This window comes from Venustampulla echinocandica, assembly GCF_003357145.1.
Source record: "Venustampulla echinocandica strain BP 5553 chromosome Unknown scaffold_10, whole genome shotgun sequence".
NCBI classification, from domain to species: domain Eukaryota; kingdom Fungi; phylum Ascomycota; class Leotiomycetes; order Helotiales; family Pleuroascaceae; genus Venustampulla; species Venustampulla echinocandica.
The window spans coordinates 450,174-470,883 of NW_022474215.1; the positions used below are offsets into that span (position 1 = coordinate 450,174).

At 48.6% G+C, this 20,710-nt stretch overlaps 8 protein-coding genes across 8 annotated transcripts; 5 read left to right on the forward strand and 3 right to left on the reverse strand.

Moving 5' to 3' along the window:
• Positions 1–418: 418 nt before the first annotated feature.
• Positions 419–1,483, forward strand: BP5553_09306 (Uncharacterized protein; the record flags this gene model as incomplete). The annotated part of the gene is made up of 1 exon (XM_032017929.1): positions 419–1,483. The coding sequence occupies one exon, from the start codon at positions 419–421 to the stop codon at positions 1,481–1,483; it is 1,065 nt and encodes a 354-aa protein (XP_031865836.1).
• A 1,384-nt stretch (positions 1,484–2,867) lies between these two features.
• Positions 2,868–5,253, forward strand: BP5553_09307 (uncharacterized protein; the record flags this gene model as incomplete). The annotated part of the gene is made up of 8 exons (XM_032017930.1): positions 2,868–2,874; positions 3,086–3,268; positions 3,329–3,849; positions 3,924–4,185; positions 4,266–4,700; positions 4,800–4,906; positions 4,964–5,063; positions 5,123–5,253. 8 exons carry the CDS (start codon positions 2,868–2,870, stop codon positions 5,251–5,253), a joined length of 1,746 nt encoding a protein of 581 aa, XP_031865837.1.
• Positions 5,254–6,442: 1,189 nt separating this feature from the next.
• Positions 6,443–8,122, reverse strand: BP5553_09308 (General substrate transporter; the record flags this gene model as incomplete). The annotated part of the gene is made up of 3 exons (XM_032017931.1): positions 6,443–7,593; positions 7,646–7,974; positions 8,025–8,122. The coding sequence occupies 3 exons, from the start codon at positions 8,120–8,122 to the stop codon at positions 6,443–6,445; spliced, it is 1,578 nt and encodes a 525-aa protein (XP_031865838.1).
• Positions 8,123–9,154: 1,032 nt separating this feature from the next.
• On the reverse strand, positions 9,155–11,339 carry BP5553_09309 (uncharacterized protein; the record flags this gene model as incomplete). The annotated part of the gene is made up of 2 exons (XM_032017932.1): positions 9,155–11,032; positions 11,100–11,339. 2 exons carry the CDS (start codon positions 11,337–11,339, stop codon positions 9,155–9,157), a joined length of 2,118 nt encoding a protein of 705 aa, XP_031865839.1.
• A 676-nt stretch (positions 11,340–12,015) lies between these two features.
• BP5553_09310 (Uncharacterized protein) lies at positions 12,016–13,680 on the forward strand (the record flags this gene model as incomplete). Its single annotated transcript, XM_032017933.1, has 3 exons — positions 12,016–12,060; positions 12,332–13,028; positions 13,082–13,680. The coding sequence occupies 3 exons, from the start codon at positions 12,016–12,018 to the stop codon at positions 13,678–13,680; spliced, it is 1,341 nt and encodes a 446-aa protein (XP_031865840.1).
• Positions 13,681–14,550: 870 nt separating this feature from the next.
• Positions 14,551–16,238, forward strand: BP5553_09311 (putative succinyl-CoA:3-ketoacid-coenzyme A transferase, mitochondrial; the record flags this gene model as incomplete). The annotated part of the gene is made up of 3 exons (XM_032017934.1): positions 14,551–14,610; positions 14,674–16,041; positions 16,107–16,238. The coding sequence occupies 3 exons, from the start codon at positions 14,551–14,553 to the stop codon at positions 16,236–16,238; spliced, it is 1,560 nt and encodes a 519-aa protein (XP_031865841.1).
• A 315-nt stretch (positions 16,239–16,553) lies between these two features.
• Positions 16,554–17,315, reverse strand: BP5553_09312 (uncharacterized protein; the record flags this gene model as incomplete). Its single annotated transcript, XM_032017935.1, has 1 exon — positions 16,554–17,315. The coding sequence occupies one exon, from the start codon at positions 17,313–17,315 to the stop codon at positions 16,554–16,556; it is 762 nt and encodes a 253-aa protein (XP_031865842.1).
• A 2,062-nt stretch (positions 17,316–19,377) lies between these two features.
• Positions 19,378–20,700, forward strand: BP5553_09313 (uncharacterized protein; the record flags this gene model as incomplete). The annotated part of the gene is made up of 2 exons (XM_032017936.1): positions 19,378–19,549; positions 19,619–20,700. 2 exons carry the CDS (start codon positions 19,378–19,380, stop codon positions 20,698–20,700), a joined length of 1,254 nt encoding a protein of 417 aa, XP_031865843.1.
• Between the last annotated feature and the right edge of the window lie 10 nt (positions 20,701–20,710).

The following is a 20,710-nucleotide window of genomic DNA, read 5'->3' on the forward strand; positions in this document are numbered from 1 at the left end:
GTCTTCAGATCTCGGTAGGATTTCCAGCAGCGGTAATTTGATCCAACTCTTTGTTCTCTCAAAGTGTGATGGCGAGGGATGTTGGTGAGCTGAAAGTGACCACTAATTGAGAGACAGATCCTACGTTGATGTCTGCGCCTCCTACCGGGCTTCCGAGCAGAGCCATAGGAGGTATTGACCATGGTCTACCGTCACGATAGTCAAGACGAAACCTGAATACTTAAAGGACCATCATGCCGGCCTCGAATTCCAATCTTCATCTTATCATCAAACAGCTTCACCAACAGTCTCAACAATCCTCTATTTCCTACGGCTTCTTTCCTTGGTTCCTTTGTAGGTTCCATTAGATTGCATTTCCTCACTTTCCTCAGTCCTCAAGTTCTTGAGTTCCTCCAAATCAGCATCTATCTCAGCAACCATGCATTATACTATCCCATCCATTGTTGCTCTTGCTTCCCTGGCAGCCGCCGTACCGACTCCAGAACAGCCGGCGGACCAGTGGAAGGGCGTGATCGATCCCTGGGGCCAATACGGACGCAAACCCGAACACACGAAGCGCTCCAACATCGAGCTCCTCGACGACAGCACCACCAACTCGACCAATATCCGCATCGCTGGCCTAGAATATTCTCCTGACGAACTCCTCAAGCTCGCCAAACGCGCCACGATCAAGGACTTCGCAGGCAAAATCCCCGGCTGCGACGACGACCCTAGCAAGAAAGACACGCCGAAGCCTAGCTGGCCGGTCAATCACGGCGTCAAGATCCCCAAGAACAAGGGCGCCAACGACGATGCTTGCACCACCGGTCACAATGCCGACCATTGTTGGACCGAGTACTATCTCGTCGAAGCCGCGATTGAGTACTTTTCTTGGCTACCGACCGGGTCTGCTGTCAACTGTCCAGCTGGTCCCAAGGATTCGTGCAGCGTCGCCGTGACGAGCTTGGCGCAGAGCTGTAGCATCACAGGAACAACCAGCACTGAGGGGTACGACTGGAAGATCATCGACGCCTCGGCCAAGTTAGGCATTGAATTCGACGCGTGGGGCGTCAAGAGCAGCGTGGACCTCGCAGGAGGCATGGGCATCAGCAAGAACTGGGCGACTACGGACCACCATCTCACGAACACCTGCCGACAAGATTCTTCGACCGCGACCTGCACCTGGAACAACGACGGTACCGATAGGAAGAACTTGTGCCATCAGGTCTGGTACGCCGACCGCGTGCTGCACGTCTGGGGCCAGGCCCAGCGCGTCTGCAACAAGTGCGGCAATGCAGCCAATGTCCAGCAGCAGTCTGGCGACGGCAAAGTTTGCGTCCGCGGCGCGAAGGAGTTCGATCTCCGCCTGCCCATCAACAAGCTCGTCCACTGTGATGGTGCTTGCGGCATCAACGACCCCGGTGTGAACCAGCCGCCCAATGAGCCAAGGGCCCCTTACGTCGCGCCCTCCAACTGGGACCTCCTGGTCATTGGTGGCGATTGAAGTTTGAACCGATGATGAAAGGGCTGGGGAGGCGTTGAGAACTCATGGGAGTAGAGCATCACATAGATTTGGAGCATTCGAACGGTACTTTGTTTCTTCTATACATGAGCATTTTAATATACGTATCAGTATTGTACAAATATTTTGGGTTGTCTTTGGGTGTTGAAATAGAATAAACAAATATTGATAGGTTGATAATATAACTTACGAAGTATCAGACGCATAACTCCTTATATCTTCTATTATAAATACTATAATCGAGTCTCGACGACACAAATTCGTGTATACAAACGTGCTAGGAATGTCGCGCTGAGCTGGAAAACCGCTCTAAATCGGAAAACATCTCCCTATTGATGCTGAATGCGCTTAGCGATCTGCAAGTGGAACACTTTTCCGGCCCAGGTTAAAGCGCCAATCTTACTAATCAATTGCCCCTTTCGACAATTCTGGCACCAGGTACTAGTATGACTAATATTCTTTTCGGCCAGTATCCCCCTCCTTTACAAGGGCTAATATTAACGGGATATAGGCTCTGTTTATATACTTAAATCAAGTGATCCAAATACGCTCCAAATACAGTTTCAAAATAGATCAATTCTATTCACTACTACTACTACTATCAATTGACGTGTCTAATGCGTCTGTCGCGATATCCTAGTCCTTTAGAGAAGAACTTCCTGTAGTAATTTAAAACTAGGCTAAGCTATAGGGGGTCATGTTAGGAGTGCATCGCCGGGTCGCACGTCACGGGGCCTGCCACCCATGCCACACCCGGCAAGGCGCCGAATCGTAACCGAGGGCCGTCCTCTTAAATAGAAGAGCCCCTATATAGATTTAAGGGGAAGAGATAGTCATGATACGAGCGCTTGATTACGAATCGTGATTCCCTATCTTACAGGTCATTACATTGACTTAAATGTGCTGAATAAAGGCTTTCAACGACGCTAGTAGTTAACAAGACTCAAAGTATAAGGGAGATCTAAAAGGAGGGGGTACTAGCCGAAAAGAGAAATATTAGTCAAATTAGCGGCTGGTGCTAGTATTGCCAAAAGTGGCAATTAATTAGTCCCATTGACGGTTGGTGCTAATATAACCTGAGCCCGCTTTTCCGACGATGCGTCTAACCATTAACAAGCCAATGTTCTGCAATAGTGGTCGATTGCCGAAGACTGCCCAACTTTCACTTGGATTACTCGTAAAAGGTCCGCCGCAAAAGTCAACCTGATACAGAACGCAAGCTTGTTATAGTTAATGTTGATTGATTCAAGTGGTAGTTGAGTAGTCTTCGACAATCCACTTTGTTTCATCCATGTCTACTATTCGAATTTAACTTATGTGAAGAGTGGGGACGTTACGAAGATGGTCAAGTACATCGGCCATCGAAATGCATGGTGAGCCAATCTGCTATCCCATTATTCGATTCGACCTTTGTTCTTGAGCCTGAGCCTGGGCCGCTGATCCTCTTTTCTTGTCCTCCACCCTTGCGCATGAACTCTTGCTGACTTCATTGGTCAAATTATAGTTGTCAGTGCAAAGAGCGACATCTGAAATGTGGGTGACGTTCCGAGTCCTCCGCTTCCTGAAGCTCATATCTGGAACTAGGTGACGCTCTGAAACCAGCTTGCACAGCTTGTGCACGCGCTGAACGGCCGTGTACCGAGACCAAGTATATTTTCCGGCATGATCACAACCCTGGCGTCCTACACCGGGATCAGCGTCGAGCAGATAAGAATATTCCGAACTTTGACTCTGAGCAAACGTGGCTGCCGGTCGATACAAGTAGTAGTAAGTCATTTGTGAGGCTCGTAGCGGGCAGCCTCTACTATCACTATTAACAATGATAAGTTGAATTTGTTGAAGATCAAGAACTTTCCGATACGTACAGCAACGTGGGTGACGAACTGCAACGTGAAGAAGAAGAAGGAAGTTCTGAAGATGAGCACACAAGACTTTCCACCCCCCAACTGCAGTCTTGTGGGCCACTTCTAGATACAGAATGTGAGTCAGAAGGCACTGCATATGTCGGTCTGCCAGCAGAAATCCACAGCATAGAAGATGGCGCTACGGAAAGCTTTCGCGGATCCCCCACCCCATCTCCTGCTGTTCACGACTCAGAGTCACCACTTCCGAACTTAGATGTGCTCAATCCAAGTCGATATAATATTCCACACCCTATACCGGGCTTTTGTCTTCCAAATAACAACTCGAGCGGCCACAATGCCGGAAACGCCCTTTCTAGCTCAATTGGGCAGCCCACCCATAATGATCCAACAGACATCAAATCTGGTTCACATTGCTTATGGCCTTTGTCTGACGATAGCGAAGTCAAGCTTATGCGTTATTTCGTGAACCATCTTTCAATCTGGGTGAGTAGACCTGGACATATACGACTGCCTCCAGCTTCAATTATTATAGGAGCTGAATCTTCATCCTTTTCCAGTTTGACTATTGCGATCCTCAGAGACATTTCCTCAACGAAGTTGTTCGTTCCGCTTCAACCAACTCCACGTTGTTGAACGCAATTTTGGCAGTTTCAGCAAAACATATGAGCCTAAATGGAGAGTTTGATCGCTATGCATCTGACAAATATCAGCGAAAGTGTCTCCAGAAGCTCATCCCAGCTCTCAATGATCACACCTTTTTGCTAGACGAAACTCTTCTTGCCGCAACAGTCATTCTGCGACTCTTAGACGAAATGACAGGTAACTGACTGAGCCCTCAAACTTCCTCTACCGTTGATGTAGCGTATGTGAGGCATTATTTCGGGGCTAACAACTCCTAGAACCTATCGGAGCAACCCACAGTCAAGGACATATCCTTGGCACACATATTCTTGTGCGAGCACATCAAGAACCTGCATCAGAATCAAGTTTGAAATTGGCTGCTTTAGTAGCGGGTTTACGGCAAGAGATCCTCATCTCCTTCATGACTAGGCGCCCTCTCCCACCACTTGCAGACTACTGCCAAATTGATCGATCCATGAACCCTGCAGATGACCGGACGTGGGCTCTTCGTATGATTGCACATTCCTCCGATGTGCTCAACTTTTGCTACGATGGAAAGCCACGCGGATTAGATATTTGGTTATCCTTGTGGCAATATGTTGAGGATTGGATTTCGCACAGGCCTGCGTCCTTTTCACCAATCAAATACAGTGCACCAGACAAAGCTGAGGGCCGTGTGTTCCCGGACGTTTGGTTCCTAAATGACTGTCATGGTTTGTGGCCTGACTCCTACACTATTATTTCCTTTCATCATATCCTCATCGGTCGCTTTTCAGATGGCATTCATTTGAATCAATTGCTGATTAAACCAGTCGCAGGACACCAGTATCTTGGAATTTGCCGAATTCTGCTCCTGGCACACGATCCCCAAGTACCTTCCTTGGGCCTTGATAGAAACAAAGTCGTACAACAGATTGACGTGAGTGAACGCTTTTATTCATTTGCCTCGGCATCATGGTTGATTCTTTCTATATAGGAGCAAATAAAGGATCAAGTGAGATTGTTGTGTGGTATCGCTGAATCTAATAGGAAGTTCCCTTCTGCGATATTCACAGCAGGCATGGCTGTCGCGATGTGTAAGTCTATTCCACCAAACCAGACTCTGCTGAGAACTACATTGACTCAAACTACTCAGGTGGAGAGCGGTTTTTGGATCCTACTGAACAACGTCAGTTATTAAAGGTCCTAACAGATACTGAAGCCCATCTTGCTTGGCCAACGTTGAAGTTTCAAGATATGTTCAAAAGGCACTGGAATATATCATGAATAGCCAAATTTTAAGGCTGTCAAGTTATCCCTGCTATCACCCATATGGAAATTTTAGTTCACCCAGCCTACTATTTCTTTCGATATGATCAAAGAGACGATATCGCCCAAGACACGCTTAGTGTTGCAAGACAAGGGTATCTCCAAATAGCTTATACGAGTCAGAATTGGCCACTGAGAGTCAGTCATCCGAGGTACTTGGAGAAAAGTAAATTTGTATCATACAAAGGAAAAGGGCTTGTTTCAGGGTATCTGGGATGCCAATCAGAAGCTTGTAGTTTAGGCTATATTGCAGAAAGGTATTAAGCTCCTTGGTATATGACTGTCCTCTAGAAGGGACCTTCTTGTAGCTATCACTCAGATTAATAAATTCGGTTCTACAGTCTTACTTCACTTGTATCGAATACCTGACCTTGCAAAACTTAGGATGAATGGGCCGAAGCTGCTGCTACTCTATTGACATGTCTGCGCTCGCATCGGCGCATCAGCCTTCGGAAACCACAAGATTTTCAAACATCTCTTTCAATCTGGCTCCCTCCTCATCCGCAACATGGCCGTACAGTTTTAAACCCCCAAAATGGTGATACGGATATGGACTTTGGGTGGTCAGTCATAGTAAGAAACAAATGCAGAGCTAAGATTCAGTGTGACAAGTTGCCTGTGAGCTGCAGTCTTGAGTGTCAAAACACCGAGAACCCTTCGAGAGGCTAGGGATATTGGAGAAATTCAACCTGGCGGTGGAGGCTCTGGATGTAGAGTGATAAAGAATGATTAGGGCAAGAGTTTAGGATTAGGAGGACCTGATGTTTAGGTCGAAATGCTTGCGCCCGAGCGCAGCGATATCTTCGTGCTATGAACGCGTGGTAGCAAAGCTGAACCCAGAAAGAATTGGCAAATCAGATGGCGACAGTGAGGGTTTTCATTCTTTTTTTCTGTGATTTACAGAGTGATGAACAAGGGTTAATTGCACTGTCTACGAGTTAGATTCAATCAATTAAGAAACATCATCACAGCCTCAATACCACAAAACAATACATAACATCAACACCCATGTCTTGATTTCGAACTGGCTTAAGGCCAATGTGTAGAGTTAAAAACATGCATGAAGATTTATTCCTTGCCAATTCGTTCTATTAGGAACCTTTCCTGCAGCTATAAGCCAAGCAAAATAACGCTAAGTGTTGCATCCTCAAAGTTCTTCAAGGTGGGCAGAAGTTGTTTTGCTGTCCATTGCCTGGGCCGGATCAGCGAGCTTCAGGGCGTTCTTTTCCTTATCCTGGAATGACTCAATTGGCACGAACTTTGCAGACTTTCGAGCAGACTTGACTGTGTCATAAAGCTCATCAACCTGCTCAAGTGACAAGCCTTTGGTCTCGTAGATGCAGAAATAGACAAAGAAGGAACTGATCAAGCAGAAGCCAGACCAGATGAAGAAGACCCTAGACTCCAGTCCAGCCTCTCCAGGGCCATCATTGACTAGGTACGGAGTCGAATATGCAATTGCCCAATTCATAAGCCAACTGGTGGCTGTGGCGAGAGAGAGCGATTTGGCGCGGACCTTGAGGGAGAAAAGCTCGCTGGTGACGACCCAGTTGCAAGGACCCCAGGAACAAGCAAAGAAAAAGATGAAAATGCACACAAATGCAATGAGCACCTTGTTTGCGACGGTCGAGGAGGCGGTTGTTCCGACAATAGCTACCAGCAATTGCGAAACACACATTCCAAGGGCACCAAAGAGCAAAAGGGGGCGACGTCCCCACTTCTCCACCAAGTAGAGACCGGGGAATGACGAGCAGACATTGACAACGTTTGTGATCAATGTTACTACAAATGCGTTGTCAATGCCAGAGTTGGAGAAATATTGCGTGCCGTAATAGAAGATAAAATTGACGCCGGCCAATTGTGCCAGAGCCGTGAGCGCACATCCAGTTGCTAGACGCTTGCCGTCGGTGCCTTTAAAGCTATCAATGTATGTTGCTTTTCCCAGCGACAGCTCATATCGGAGGTTTGCATCAATCTCGTTCAGTTCTTGTTGAATAGCTACGTGGGAAACGTCCAACCTTCGGAGTCTGCCAAGAGACTCCGCAGCTTTCTCTGGCTGTCCGCACTTGATGAGATACCGGGGGGTTTCAGGAAGGAAAAGCATGCCCCCTACGAGAATGATAGCCCATGCAAATTGTACAGCAACTGGAATACGATAAGAGCCGGTATCTGCTCGATTCTTAGTTGCATTGTTGACAATTGAAGCTAGTAGGAGCCCGATTGTGATGGCAAGCTGATAAGCACCGACGATGGTACCCCGAATCCACTTTGGGGCAGTTTCAGACTGGTAGAGAGGCACTGAGAATGCTCAGTTAGCATTGGTTTTATCGGTCATCCAAAAAGCACATACCTAGTGCGGAGATTGTTCCTACACCAAAGCCAGCAAAGAACCTGCCAGCAACAAACATGGGAATTGCGGTTGCAATGGTCTGCAAAATTACTCCCAGGGTAAAGATGACAGTAGAGACAATCAACCCCGGCCTGCGACCCAGCATATCACCAAATGGTGCCGCAGCCAAGGCGCCGAAGAAGGTGCCTGCAGATAGAATCGAGACAATTTCGGCAGACTGAGAAGGCGATACGTCTAATCCACCGTCAACGGGGTTGATATAGCCTGTTGAGAAAAGCTCCCGCCAGTATTTCATGGCTAGGATACCGCCGATAGTGCCTGTGTCATAGCTTCTTTATGTCAGAACCTGATCAAGCGTACTGGGATGTCTTGAGTTTACCCATATAAAAGGCCACCAAAGGCAACGAAGATTCCGATCACAATCGCAGGTACTGCTGACCCTTCCTGGTCTGAGGGCTTCTTTAGAAGGAGACCCATGATGATTGTATTGACCAAGATGGCTGAGGATAAATTTAACTGAGGATGAAGATGGGGGTGATGATGATGATGAAGGTCTGAACTGATTGATGAGGTCTCTGGTTCTTGCAACAAACGTGGGGAAACCTGGGGAAATCTGGGGTATTTACATGAATTTACATAGTTTTAGAGGTTCCCATGGCAGCCCCCAAAGGTCTAGAAGCATGAAAGGAGGTGTATAAGAAATGGAACGTCTGGTGAAGATTCCCGACCTCATCGAAAAGGAGCCCGTGTTTGTGATTTTCACGAGGAAAAAATTCCCATTCGGGACTGTCTCTTTCGGGCTGAGGTTGTTATCATTCCCACGGAGACATTTGCCTATTTCGATTTCCTCGAGTTTGCAGATTTACTCGTACCTGTTCGTTTAGCGTTCCTTACTTCCCCGCCTTCACTATGGGTCCTCAACGTCCGTGTTATGCAAACCCTGAAGCTCTCTCCATTCTCCAGTAACTCCTGCAGTCCGTCGCGGCGAGCTTGAAACTAGGCTGCGGCACAGGGTCCCAATTCCCAATTCCCATGCCCCAGGTGGTTGGGGCTCGCCAATGGGTGGGGGGACGAGTTTACCGTACCATGGGGGATGGAAATACGAAGTAGTGGGTAGTAAGATAATCTACCCCATTCATGGAGCCCCATGGGTAGAATTATGCACAGGTAGAACTGATTTAGTGTACAATTAAGTACATAGTACATATAGAGTATATAAATCACGTGTATAATCACATGACAAGGTCACATGCCCCATGGGTACCCATTGCCCCAAAAGCCACCCCCCATGGGGCCCCATGCTGCACCCTACTTGGAACCTTTCAACAAATATCGTCTTATTATTATTTAGCAAGGTATCCGTGCATAGTGTCACTCACGTCTGGAAACGATTTTGTGTTCTACATACGTACATGATTTCCGGGAAATGCTTCCCACTAGATAAGGTAGATTTCCATATTTCGTCTCTCATCTCGGCCACTAACTCGGCATCCACTAAACCCCGCATCACTAACCCCACAAGTCTTCCTGCCACTTGGATTGCGCTTTTGCTTTCCTCGACCATTCTTCTAATTCACTATCACTCCACCCGCAAGCCTGGGCAAGGGCAATACGAATGATGGCAGACACTTCTCGGCCCATGGCAGCGGAGCCACAGATGTAGATGTTTGCCCCGGAATCTTTAATGAGATCCGCTACTTGTTCCACGTTCTCCTTGACCCTATGCTGGACGTAGCACTTGGTCTCTTCTGGTGCTCGGGAAAATGCGCGAACAATCAGTAGTGAACCCTGCAGGACGCGCTGCCATTCCTTAAGCTCCTCCCTGTAAAGCTCTTCTTCGACATTGCGACAACCAAAGACTAGAAGCATTGTGCCAACTCCTTTGCCGATCGACACTAGGCGACAGCGCTCCTGTATGAATGCTCTGAAGGGCGCTATGCCGGTGCCTGCTGCCACCATTATCATGGGGCGCGAGGCTGAGAATGGAAGCTTGAACTTCGAAGGGCGAATGTGCGCAAAGATTCGTTTGCCTTCAAGTTGACCGTTGTAGCCGTTAAGATTATACTGCACAGGGGCAGCCGACGCGGAAAGAGTGGTTGGAGACAACCTGTTGTCGAGGGCATGGATGTAGTTGCTAGCTAGACCGCGGATCTGTTCAATCTGGTCCCCAGAGAGAGAGCGTCGTGATACGGAGGCGGTAAGAGATACCTGGCGCGGCTGAACGATTGATGACGACGATATTGAGTAGTATCGAGGCTGGAGCAACGGTAGCCGTTCCAAAAGAAAAGAAATGCTGAGATTTGACCACACGGTGGGTTCATCTGTTGACATCTCGAGCACCCGTCCGAGTGTCAGATGTCTGCTTGCTTGCAGATTTGCGAATTCACCTTGATCTTCTACCCAGTGTCTTAGCTTTGATTTCGCAGAAGATGTAGGCGCAAATTGCGAGAGTGAGGCAACAAGATCTCTGGACACAGGTCCGCAGATCTCAAGATAATACCTGAGAAGAGCGTGAATGGTAGTTGGGGTTGGAATGGCCGCCGATGTCACTGAATCTAGTTGTCTTATAGCTATTGGAAGCTTCTGCTTTTGCTCCAGGCCCAAAAGCTTGACAAGTCGCTCAACTTCGTTGTCAGGATTCGACGCCCAAATCCCTATGTGATCCCCAGTCTTGTATTTAAGCTCTGGGAACTCGCGCAAGTCCAATTCCATATGGATACAACTTCTTTGCGTTGTGCAAACTAGCTGCTGAGTCGAAATTATCCGTAAGGGTCGGATATCCATGTTGCCATGTCGTTTCTGTATCGCTGTCGGATTGCCCGTCTCAAGACCATTTACAGCAGCCTCGTCCAGGTAACTGACATCGTATGAAGGCATATGCTCATAGTCTAGATGACTAGAGAAATTTAAAGTATCCGTGAAAAATGCGAACAGTAATTTCTTCCATTCAACGAAGTCTTCCTCGGTTTTCCCATGCGAGTCATCGGCCATGCCCACAGGCAAGAGTTCTGTTGCCCCACATCTCATCAGCCAATTCCTGATATCTAGAATCGCCTGGTTGTAGTGTTGATAATTGGAGTTTCCAAGTCCGAAGGCGGCAAATCGGAGGTTATCGACTGAAGCCGGCGTTGCCTTGGATGAGTTCGACTTGATCCACGCAGCAAATGCTGCTGCATTGTCTGATGGGTTTCCTTCACCGTAAGTGGCAATCAAGAAAACGACTGTGACCGAATTCGGAATTGAAACGAAGGTCATGGGGTCGTAGTCTGCCAAATCCGCAACAAGGGTCTTTTTACGAAATTCTTGCTTGCATTCCCGAGCAAGACGAGAGGCAAAGCCCTCCCCAGTTCCGGACTGCGAGCCCCATAGGATTAGCAGCTCGACTCTCTAGTCATAGAGTTAGATTTTTTCTTCTTTCTGGGCAAGTTGGAAACGAAGTAGTTGTGAAACGTACATCTGATCTCGTCTTGACTCCAATATCACGAGTTTCTTGTGTCAGAGGCTTAGATATATCTGACTGCAGCTGTGGGCGTTCAAACCATTTATAATTAAATGGATCAGGTTTCGCCCATATTGTTCCGTAAGATACATAAACAAAGCCTCCAACAAGGAGTAGCAATGTGCAGGCTAGGTCGTCAATCGTCAGGCCTTGCTGCCTCCAATGAAGTTGAGTGTTGGCGAGATTCTGAGCCATATTTGGCTGAACAAAAAGGTTGTTCCCTCAGCTAGCACGTATCAATTTCGGTGAGATAAGGGGTATCATTTATTATAATGAATGGTGAATAAACTCCCGGGAGAGAAATTCTCAGCTTTATGCCTGGTAAAAACTCTGGTTCCCATTTGCGTTATTTGTTCCTACAAATCCTTTCAAAAACTCTACTGCAATTGAGCTGTACGTATTTTCTCACCAACGTGCAGACGAGCACCAGTACGATTATTCTGATGGTCTCCGATTACTTGACAGAACAAAATTCCCAAAACGGAAAACAATTCCGAAACAGACCGAGCATGGTTTGAAGGGCGCCTGGTCTCACTAGTGAGAGCAGCGTTAGTTTATTCGTGGTGACGGGGAGCTTCAAGGTAGGCGCAATGTAATTGGTCTTCTATCGTCCAGAGAACTAAAATGGGGAGAGCCCAGAAGATTGAGGTACGGCATTCTAGAAGAAAGGAGAAGTCACATGTTTTACCACTGGCACCTCCCGTCGGGAATTGTTTCTGGATTTGGCGATCTCGGATCAAGCAGGTTGATTCGAGAATCTGTTGAATGCCTGATCTTCCTGAATGCCCTAGTTATACTTCAGCGACAGTTCTCCAATTCTGAGTTTCAAAGCATCTCTATTACACTCTGTGTTGTACAGTTCCTCATCAAAATGTACGGACTCGTTGTGGGAGTTGCCTCACTCTCAGCCCTGACTGTATACTTTCTCATTTGGCCCCTGGTCATATATCTTGTCGATCCAAAGGGGCTGCGCAAATATCCTAACATGTCATGCCTTTCTGGCGTGACAGACTTATGCTTCATGCATGAAGCACGGAAAGGATTTCGTTCAAAGCGTCTTTCTGAACTACACAAAACATATCCCGTGATCCGCATTGGCCCTAATTCACTATCCTTTGGTAGAACTGCTGCTATAAAGGTTCTCCCATCTTAAATTTGCTTGAGATTTTGATACTAAACTGTCAAAGGACATCTATGGCCATGGTACACCATGCAACAAAGACCTTTTCTACAGCACACTCTCCGGCACCCATTTCAACCTTGCCGACTGTGTCGACAGAGCCGAACATGCTCGTAAAAGAAAGGTGTTATCAACCGCATATGCTCTCAAGAACCTTGAATCCTGGGAGCATAAGATCACTGACAAAGTCGCCATGATGATCAAACAATTCGACAGGCGTTGCACAAATCCATTGAAACCAGGAGAACGGCCATGTCCAGCTGATCTCACTGTAGACTATCGAGCATGGACGAATTTCTTCACAATGGATGCTATCGCCGACATTGGCCTGAGTGAGCATCTGGGCTTTATAGTGGCTGGAAGCGACGACATTGTCGGAGAGAAGCTCAATGGCGACACATACACTACTAGCTACCGGGAGTGCTTACATGCAACCCTTGATGCGCAATCTCACCTGATTTGGGCCTATGACTGGTATAAACCTCTCTCAAAACTGAGCGCTATGCTCTCTAGTCAATATTCCCGTTGGTTCAAGCTTGCTGGGAACTGGGATGGTGTCGTATATCACCGTGCTACGAAGCGACTCGTAAGGTACCAGAAAGGCGAGAAGCTGGACGATTTCTTTCAAGCATTGATGGAAGACAAGAACGGAAAACCGAACAACTTGCCATGGGGAGAGATTGTTGCAGAAATGTCTGTCATGCGTGAGTTCTCCCTACTCCTCCTCTGATAGCCATTTCTTGCTCACTCTGTAAAGTCAATGCTGGTTCAGCCTCGACTGCCATCGCAATCAACAACACCATGTATTTATTGCTCAAGCATCCTTCGGCACTTGCAACACTTCGAGCAGAATTGTCCACTGTCTTGACCGATCATGATGAGGTTGTAGCATACGACCAAGTGAAGCATCTTCCCTATCTTCGAGCCTGTCTAGATGAAAGTATGAGAATCCTGCCTCCAACCACCTTTGGACTCCCGCGCCGAACTCCTGCAGAAGGCCACTCAATCAACGGGGACTACATCGCAGGAGACACCAGTGTCTCGATATCCGCCTATGTTGCGCACCGGGATGAAGCTGTCTTTATAGATCCCGAATGTTTCATTCCGGAGCGATGGCTTGGAGAACAGGGCAAAGAACTTCAACAATACTTCATCGCTTTTAGCGCTGGTTCTCGGGGATGCATCGGTAGGAATATCAGTTATCTCGAACAGGTTATTCTGCTTGCAACCATGTTGCATCGATATGAGTTTGCATTGCCCCATCCTGAGTGGGTTCCAGAGTTGCGAGAGCATTTCAATCTTGTTCCAGGCCCTTTGCCTGTGAAGGTATGGAGAAGAGAAAATTACGATGCATGAGAAAGCAAATAGGAGATGATATTAGAGACCACTTGGTTTCCCCCCCTTAAACACCTTATCAATAAATCATTATTAGGTTCCCAGTCTTATACTAGTCATAGATATACAAACCATCGTAGCGATTCCTGCGCTGTGCTTGACAATTTCTATGATGTTGTTTGAGCAAAATGGAACCGAAGAATTGCACCAAACGCTCCTGCCTACTTTAGGAAAATCGCTCTTTTACTCAGGAGTTTAGCATTCCGAACTTTATCCAAGTGAGACTATCCACAAAGCATGAAAGTCACCTGACTATCGCTTCACATTTGTAGCGTACATACCCAGCAAAGAGACATACGGGACTGTGTTAACCTAGCTTTGCTAATAGCTAGTGAATTGGATAAGTTTAGCAAGTTCGTTCAATTCTTAAGAGAGTTGCTTATATACGATATCCGCTGGTGCTGACTAATCTATTGAATTTCCGAGCTGAGGCCGAAGACGGCGACTCGTACTCGGACTGGGGCTCGCCAGCGGCCCCAATGCCGCGTTGACGTTCCGCGCTCGCTATAACTTCGGTACTTCGCCCTGATGTCAGCCTTTATGCCCTGTTAATAAGCCTTTCCCTTTCCTTTTCCCCACTCGGCTTTGTGCGGGGGATTCCCAATCGTCGCGCGGCAACCCGCGGGCTAAGTCTTTCTCCGCCTCTGCTCCTAGCCACGGTTGTTGCACCGTAGTGTACAGCGTAGGGAGGGAGGTATGTAGAGCACTAGGTAACTTGCACGGAAGCTAGCATCTGCATTTCCTTCGTGTGGACTTCTTGCTCAAGTTCTATTGTTCTCTTTCCCTGCGAATGTCCTTTTCTGTTTCCTGTTGTTGATCTGCATCTGCATAATGTCTTCACCAGCTCTCTATTTCCGCACGGCGCGAGCGTCCGCCAAAAGTAGCTCCAAGGTATGCAAACAATCCAAGCTTTCGTTCAATTTCCTGGCTACAGCTGAATTGATCTTTCTGTAGCGGTCCCTTTTTCTGGCACGAACCTTCGCGTCCACAGTGCGCCGCAATGAGATCAATAAGGTCCTCCCTTCGGCCGCACACGCCCTAAAGGATATGAAACCAAATACCACCATCCTGTGCGGGGGATTTGGCCTGTGTGGAGTTCCCGACACGCTGATTGACGAAATCCTGAACAAGAAGGACATCACCGGGCTTACGGCCGTCTCAAATAATGCCGGTACGGATGAGTTTGGATTGGGGAAGCTGTTGAAGACAAAGCAGATCAAGAAGATGATTGCCAGCTACATCGGCGAGAACAAGACGTTCGAGAAGATGTACTTGACGGGCCAGGTGGAGTTGGAATTGACTCCCCAAGGAACACTTGCAGAGCGCTGTGCAGCCGGGGGTAAAGGAATACCTGCCTTCTATACCCCAGCTGGGTTCAGCACGGTAGTTCAAACAGGAGAACTCCCACTGCTAAATAACCCCGACGGAACGCCAAAGCAATACTCATACCCCAAGGACATCAAAGTGTTTGACGGCAAGCAGTATCTCCTCGAGGACAGCATCAAGGGTGATTATGCCTTCGTGAAGGCTTGGAGGGCAGACAAGCTGGGCAATTGCCAATTCCGATTGGCAGCCAACAACTTCAATGGTGCCATGGGCCGAAATGCCAAGATGACCATTGTTGAGGCTGAAGAGATTGTCGAGCCGGGAGTGATCCCCCCTGAGGCGGTCCATCTCCCAGGTATCTACGTCAAAGGCGTCATCCAGTCATTGGCGGCCAAGAACATCGAGAAATTCACGTTTGCGAAGGATCCAAATGACCCTGCGGCCAAGGCCGCCCTTGGAAAGGGAGATACGGCGGCGAAGAGAGAGCGAATCGTCAGGCGCGCCGCAAAAGAATTCAAGAATGGCATGTACGCCAACCTCGGAATTGGCATGCCGATGCTAGCACCTTCCTTTGTCGACCCGAGTGTAGAGGTACAATTGCAATCCGAGAACGGTATCCTCGGACTTGGTCCTTACCCCGTAAAGGGTGCAGAAGATGCCGATCTGATCAACGCCGGCAAGGAGACCGTGACATTGAAGCCTGGCGCGGCTGTCTTTGGAAGCGAGGAGAGCTTCGGCATGATCAGAAGTGGTCGTATCGACCTCACCATCCTCGGTGCTATGCAAGTTAGTGGCAGTGGTGATCTGGCGAACTGGATGTTGCCAGGTAAGATCAAGGGCTTTGGAGGTGCTATGGATCTCGTCAGCAACCCGGAGAAGACCAAGGTCGTGGTTACCATGGAGCACACGGATAAGCATGGGAATGCGAAGATTGTTAAGCAGTGTGCTTTCCCGTTGACGGGTAAGGCATGTGTGTCGATGATCATTACTGAGTTGGTGAGTTTCCCCGTTCCCGGATGTAAGTGAATGGTTTGGGGAGCAAGGCTAATATGTGTATACAGGGTGTATTCGAGGTGGATTTCACAACAGGCTTGACGCTGACTGAGATCGCTGATGGTGTGACTGTGGATGAGATTAAGAGCAAGACTGAGGCACCGTTCAAGGTTGCTGAGGATCTGAAGCCGATGCTATAAATACTGGGACGTTTCAACTGGAGTTGTATGCCATGGCGGCCAATTGGTGTTTGAAAAGGATGTAAAATTGACTCCTCTAGCGTTTTGACATTTAATAACACAGAACTAAACTCACTAGCCCTTCAGCTTACTAGCTAGGACTCCCATCTACTACTTTGCCACGTGAATAAGTGTCATATTAATTCCTAGTTCTTTCATAAGCATCCGCTAAGAAACCGGATTCATTACCTTGCTCCAAACTCCACTCAAAGAGGGCCAACAACACCATATCCCCAAATAAACCGTATAAACCTCCTCATATTCTCAGCATTAAAATCAAGCCTGCTCCCCGCCCTTCGTCAACAGAACACACCTAACTTTAACCTCCCCGCCAGCCTCCTCTACCTCCCCCTTAAACCCCCAGGACCCGCGTCCCCTCTCCTCTTTCAAACTCCTCCCCGCGCCCCTAGCAAGCCAACACAAATCATGCCTCCAGTTAGGGACATCCAGAAACCCCAACTGGCCCTTAAACTCGCGATTGTACTCCACCACCATGATCACCTCCCGCAGCGCCTTCATGCCAGCCAAAACACCCATAAAGCCATCTTCGCAGAGCCGGTTCCAAATACGCAGATCTACGGCGATGGAACGGATCAAGTGCCGCGATGGCGACGTGCTGAGATGGTATAGAAAACTATGGACGGACGATCCGATCAGCGGCCGTAGGGATATGTAGAGCGTCGTTGTCGGGTAGTGGATTGGTATTTCTGATGGCGGGAGAGCTGTGGAGAAGGGCGCGTGGGAGGCGGCGGGGCCGAGCTGGAGGTAGGTATAGCGGGAGAGGGTGAACGCGCGGGATTCGGAGGAGATGGAGAGGGTTACGGGGGGAGATGTGCTAGCTACGTAGCGTTGGTGGGAATGGGAGAAGCGGATTTTTAGGATGGTGGTGGGAGTTGACTTGTTCAAGGCGGCGTGCTCGTTGTTGACCAATGCTAGGAGTATCTCGTTGAATATCCTAAGGCGGAGTTCTGGGGGGAGGAGGGGGAAGAGGGTGAATATTGGTATTATCGATGGTGGTGGTGTTGATTCATTCTCCATTCTCACTGTCCATTACTTGAATGTCGATATGTGTATGGGATCTTGATTCGGAAGCTGGTAAGATGAGATAGTAGATGCTAATGATTAATAATTAATACTTAGGCAGGGCGCATTGCGAGATGGACTCTTTTAGGGATACGATGTTGTCGGACGCATGGCTTGCCTACTATCATAACGCCTGTTCTATGTTTCGCCATCTCGACAGGACTGGGATGCGGGGCGCGGACTTTGATAAAGTATCGATATCCACACGTGATACTTGTAACTCCCGGCGTCTTGGAAAAGGGGGAGGGAACAGCGGGGTAGAATTAAGGGGGATTTAATGTAGCCCCTCGTGTTTTAGAACATTATCAGATGTAAATATCATATATGGTGTTGACCTTCTTGAATAGGACAGGCTTTTGGTGGCAGCAGCAGAAGACATTGCTAGTGGCTAGAAGCATCCCTGATATTGACACAACCATCCACCATCACATCTTCCATCGCTCTGCACTACTTCGTAGACCCTAGCCCTTCAATGCATTCTCTTAGGGTTGCCCGCCGAATCGACTGTAGTTTCCGAACCATAATTATGGAGGGGTGAGTACTCAGAGGAGAGTCTCTGTCTCCTGAGACTGCTTTGCGACTATTCCCGCCGAAAGGCTTTTCCTTCCTGGTCGATATGTTTGGCCGGCCTTTATACTCCAATCCTAACGCCTGCCCCTCCTTGGGCACAAATATCCCACACGCCTTTTAATCCCACATAGTCATATTTCACAAGGTGTTTGGATCCCACTGCCTGTACGGCATCATCACTTCCTCGACGATCCACGAAACTGATTCTTTAGCTCCTCCAAATAGTTCTGTAAAAATCTCTGGGAATCCGAGCCCTCGGGATCTGTATATTAAAATGCCATCAGCCTTGCCCTTTCTCCTCCTTGCTGGGGAAGGTTCTTACGATCGATCTTCGTCCCGCCCATCTCCGCAGGGTCTTTCCCGTGTCGCAACTCGTGGACTTTCTTGTGTACGCGTCTGACGCCGCGATGGAACAGTGGACTTGATAGGAGCTGCGAGGGAGGTGTTAGTGAGTGTGCCGGATAGGACGGTAGGCTGGAAGAGGGAGGAGGATTTACTCTTGCGGTTAACCAGACCTAGGATGTTGTTAGTAAGTGCGCGGGAGAGTGAAGGGATCGAAGTGCTTGCCTCGAAGAAGCGCATCCACATGGCTGGAATTCACAGTGCTAGGATCATTAGGTGGGAGTCGGTGGGTGATACGTAGTGCCAGGCGGGCAGGTGAGTTTCACTTCACAGAGAAACAATAATGCGCTCAAGGGCTTAAGGGTTGAAGTGAGGCGGTGATGTTGGCATGTTGCATAGTACCATTGGCGTTACTGTACGGCACCAGCAGACTAGCAGTTCCATAACACGCCGGTTTGTCATCACCAGCGGCACTCCCGGGCGGGCATTAATCTTATTTAGCTTATCGATTGCCTTAGGGGCTTGACTCCGAACAACTACAGGTTCCAGATGATTTCCTTACTGAGAGTTCCGTGTCTGGTCCCTGGGCTTCTGTTTTGGCTTTAACTTAACTCGACCTGACCTCCTTCTCCGTGTCCTTTTCCTTGTCCCTCTTTCGCCGTTGCTCTCCCCCTTACGCTCTACTTGTACAATACATCCTCAACTGTCGTTTCACTCCTTTTCTTTCTGCTCTTCTAACCAGCACATACATATCGACGGATCTACGTATTTACGTACCTACCATCTTCCAAGAATTACATGTCCGTGTCTGGTCTCACTCTCCAACATCATCTCTCGCCCCTGCATAAGCCCGCTTGCCCGACACACGTGGCTTTCGCCCTTCAGCCTTATTGCGTTCTGCAGCCTGCTTGATCATCCACGCCGGACTCCAGCAGTGGCGCGGTCCACGCCCACGACCACCACCGTGGATCGAATAAGGGCCTTTCGGAGGCGACACGAGTCTCCCTCAGCCTCGCGCGACCCCTCCGAGGAGAGAGATATACATAAAAACACCTTGCGTTCGCACAGCAAAGTAAGGAATCTATCGCCGCATTGGCGCGCCAAGATGGATAGCCTGCGGTCTTCAACGAAGCGCGCTCATTCACCGGCGACGCCACCGCCAGAGAGATCGTCGCCGCCAGCTGCCTCTCCTGCCGATATCGACGTGGAGAAGTCCGTGGAACCCGTGGCGTCGGATTTGCCCAAGGGCCCGAGTTTCTTGCATTTGACAGAAGCGGGTGAGTTTATTCTCCGGTGTCTTTGCATTGTCACATGATACCTGAAATACATATTAACAAGATTGCAAGAAACCTTGGTGAAGTACGCAGAGCTCATTCGCCTGGAGACCGAACGCCTGATAAAGGGGAAGGAGGACGACTCCCGGTGGCCACGTTTTGACCCAGATCCCGTGCGAGACCGGTACAGCAATATCCATCCTTGGGTCAATAATCGCATTAAGCTGCATGTCCCGGAAGGATTTAACGACTATATAAACGCATCCCCTGTTGTCTTGACACCAACCACTGCTAATGAGGGCGAACTTAATGATGATACTCTAGACAAGTACATTTGTATGCAAGGCCCTAAGAAACGGACGGTTGACCATGTCTGGCACATGGTATGGCACGAACTAGCTACACCAGATAAATCCTCCCCAGCAGTGGTTATCATGTTAAGTCCAACGCACTCGCCCACTCCCGATGATCCTACCAAAATTATGGAAAAATGCTTTCCCTATTTCCCAACAGATGAAGACTCACCCCCGCTCCTCATCAACGAGAATAATGAGCTTGGAGAGGAGTTCAAGGCAACCGTGAAGTTCGTCTCACGGGAACCGGATATCCCGGGTACATCAATCGAAACCCGTCGGCTCGTCATGACCGTTAAGGGGGAGGAGGAAGAAAAAACCATATGGCATTACCTATACCCAAATTGGCCCGATTTCGGCGCCCTCCAAGAAGAGAATGTCGACAGCATCCTAGCGCTAATGGAGATCTCCAAAAAAGCCAACGGGGAAGGCCAAAATCCGCGTCTGATCCACTGCAGTGCTGGCGTGGGACGGACGGGTACGTTCGTTGCGTTAGAATTCCTGAATCGGGAGTTACAAGCTGGAGCGTTCGAGAATTGGGATGAAGAACATCCTGGCGAGGACCCTATTTTCCAGGCGGTTAATCAACTGAGGGAGCAACGGAGGACGATGGTCCAGAGTTATGAGCAATATGCGTTTTTGTATGAGGTTTTGAGGAAGCTGTGGGGGGAAAAGTATAAGCTGGACTGTAATGGTGGCAGCCATGAACGTGGAGATAGACATGTGGAGAAGAAGGGAAAGATCGATGATGGAGGGGATGAGGATGAGGACGAGGACGAGGACGAGGACGAGGAGGATTGAGGATGCTTTG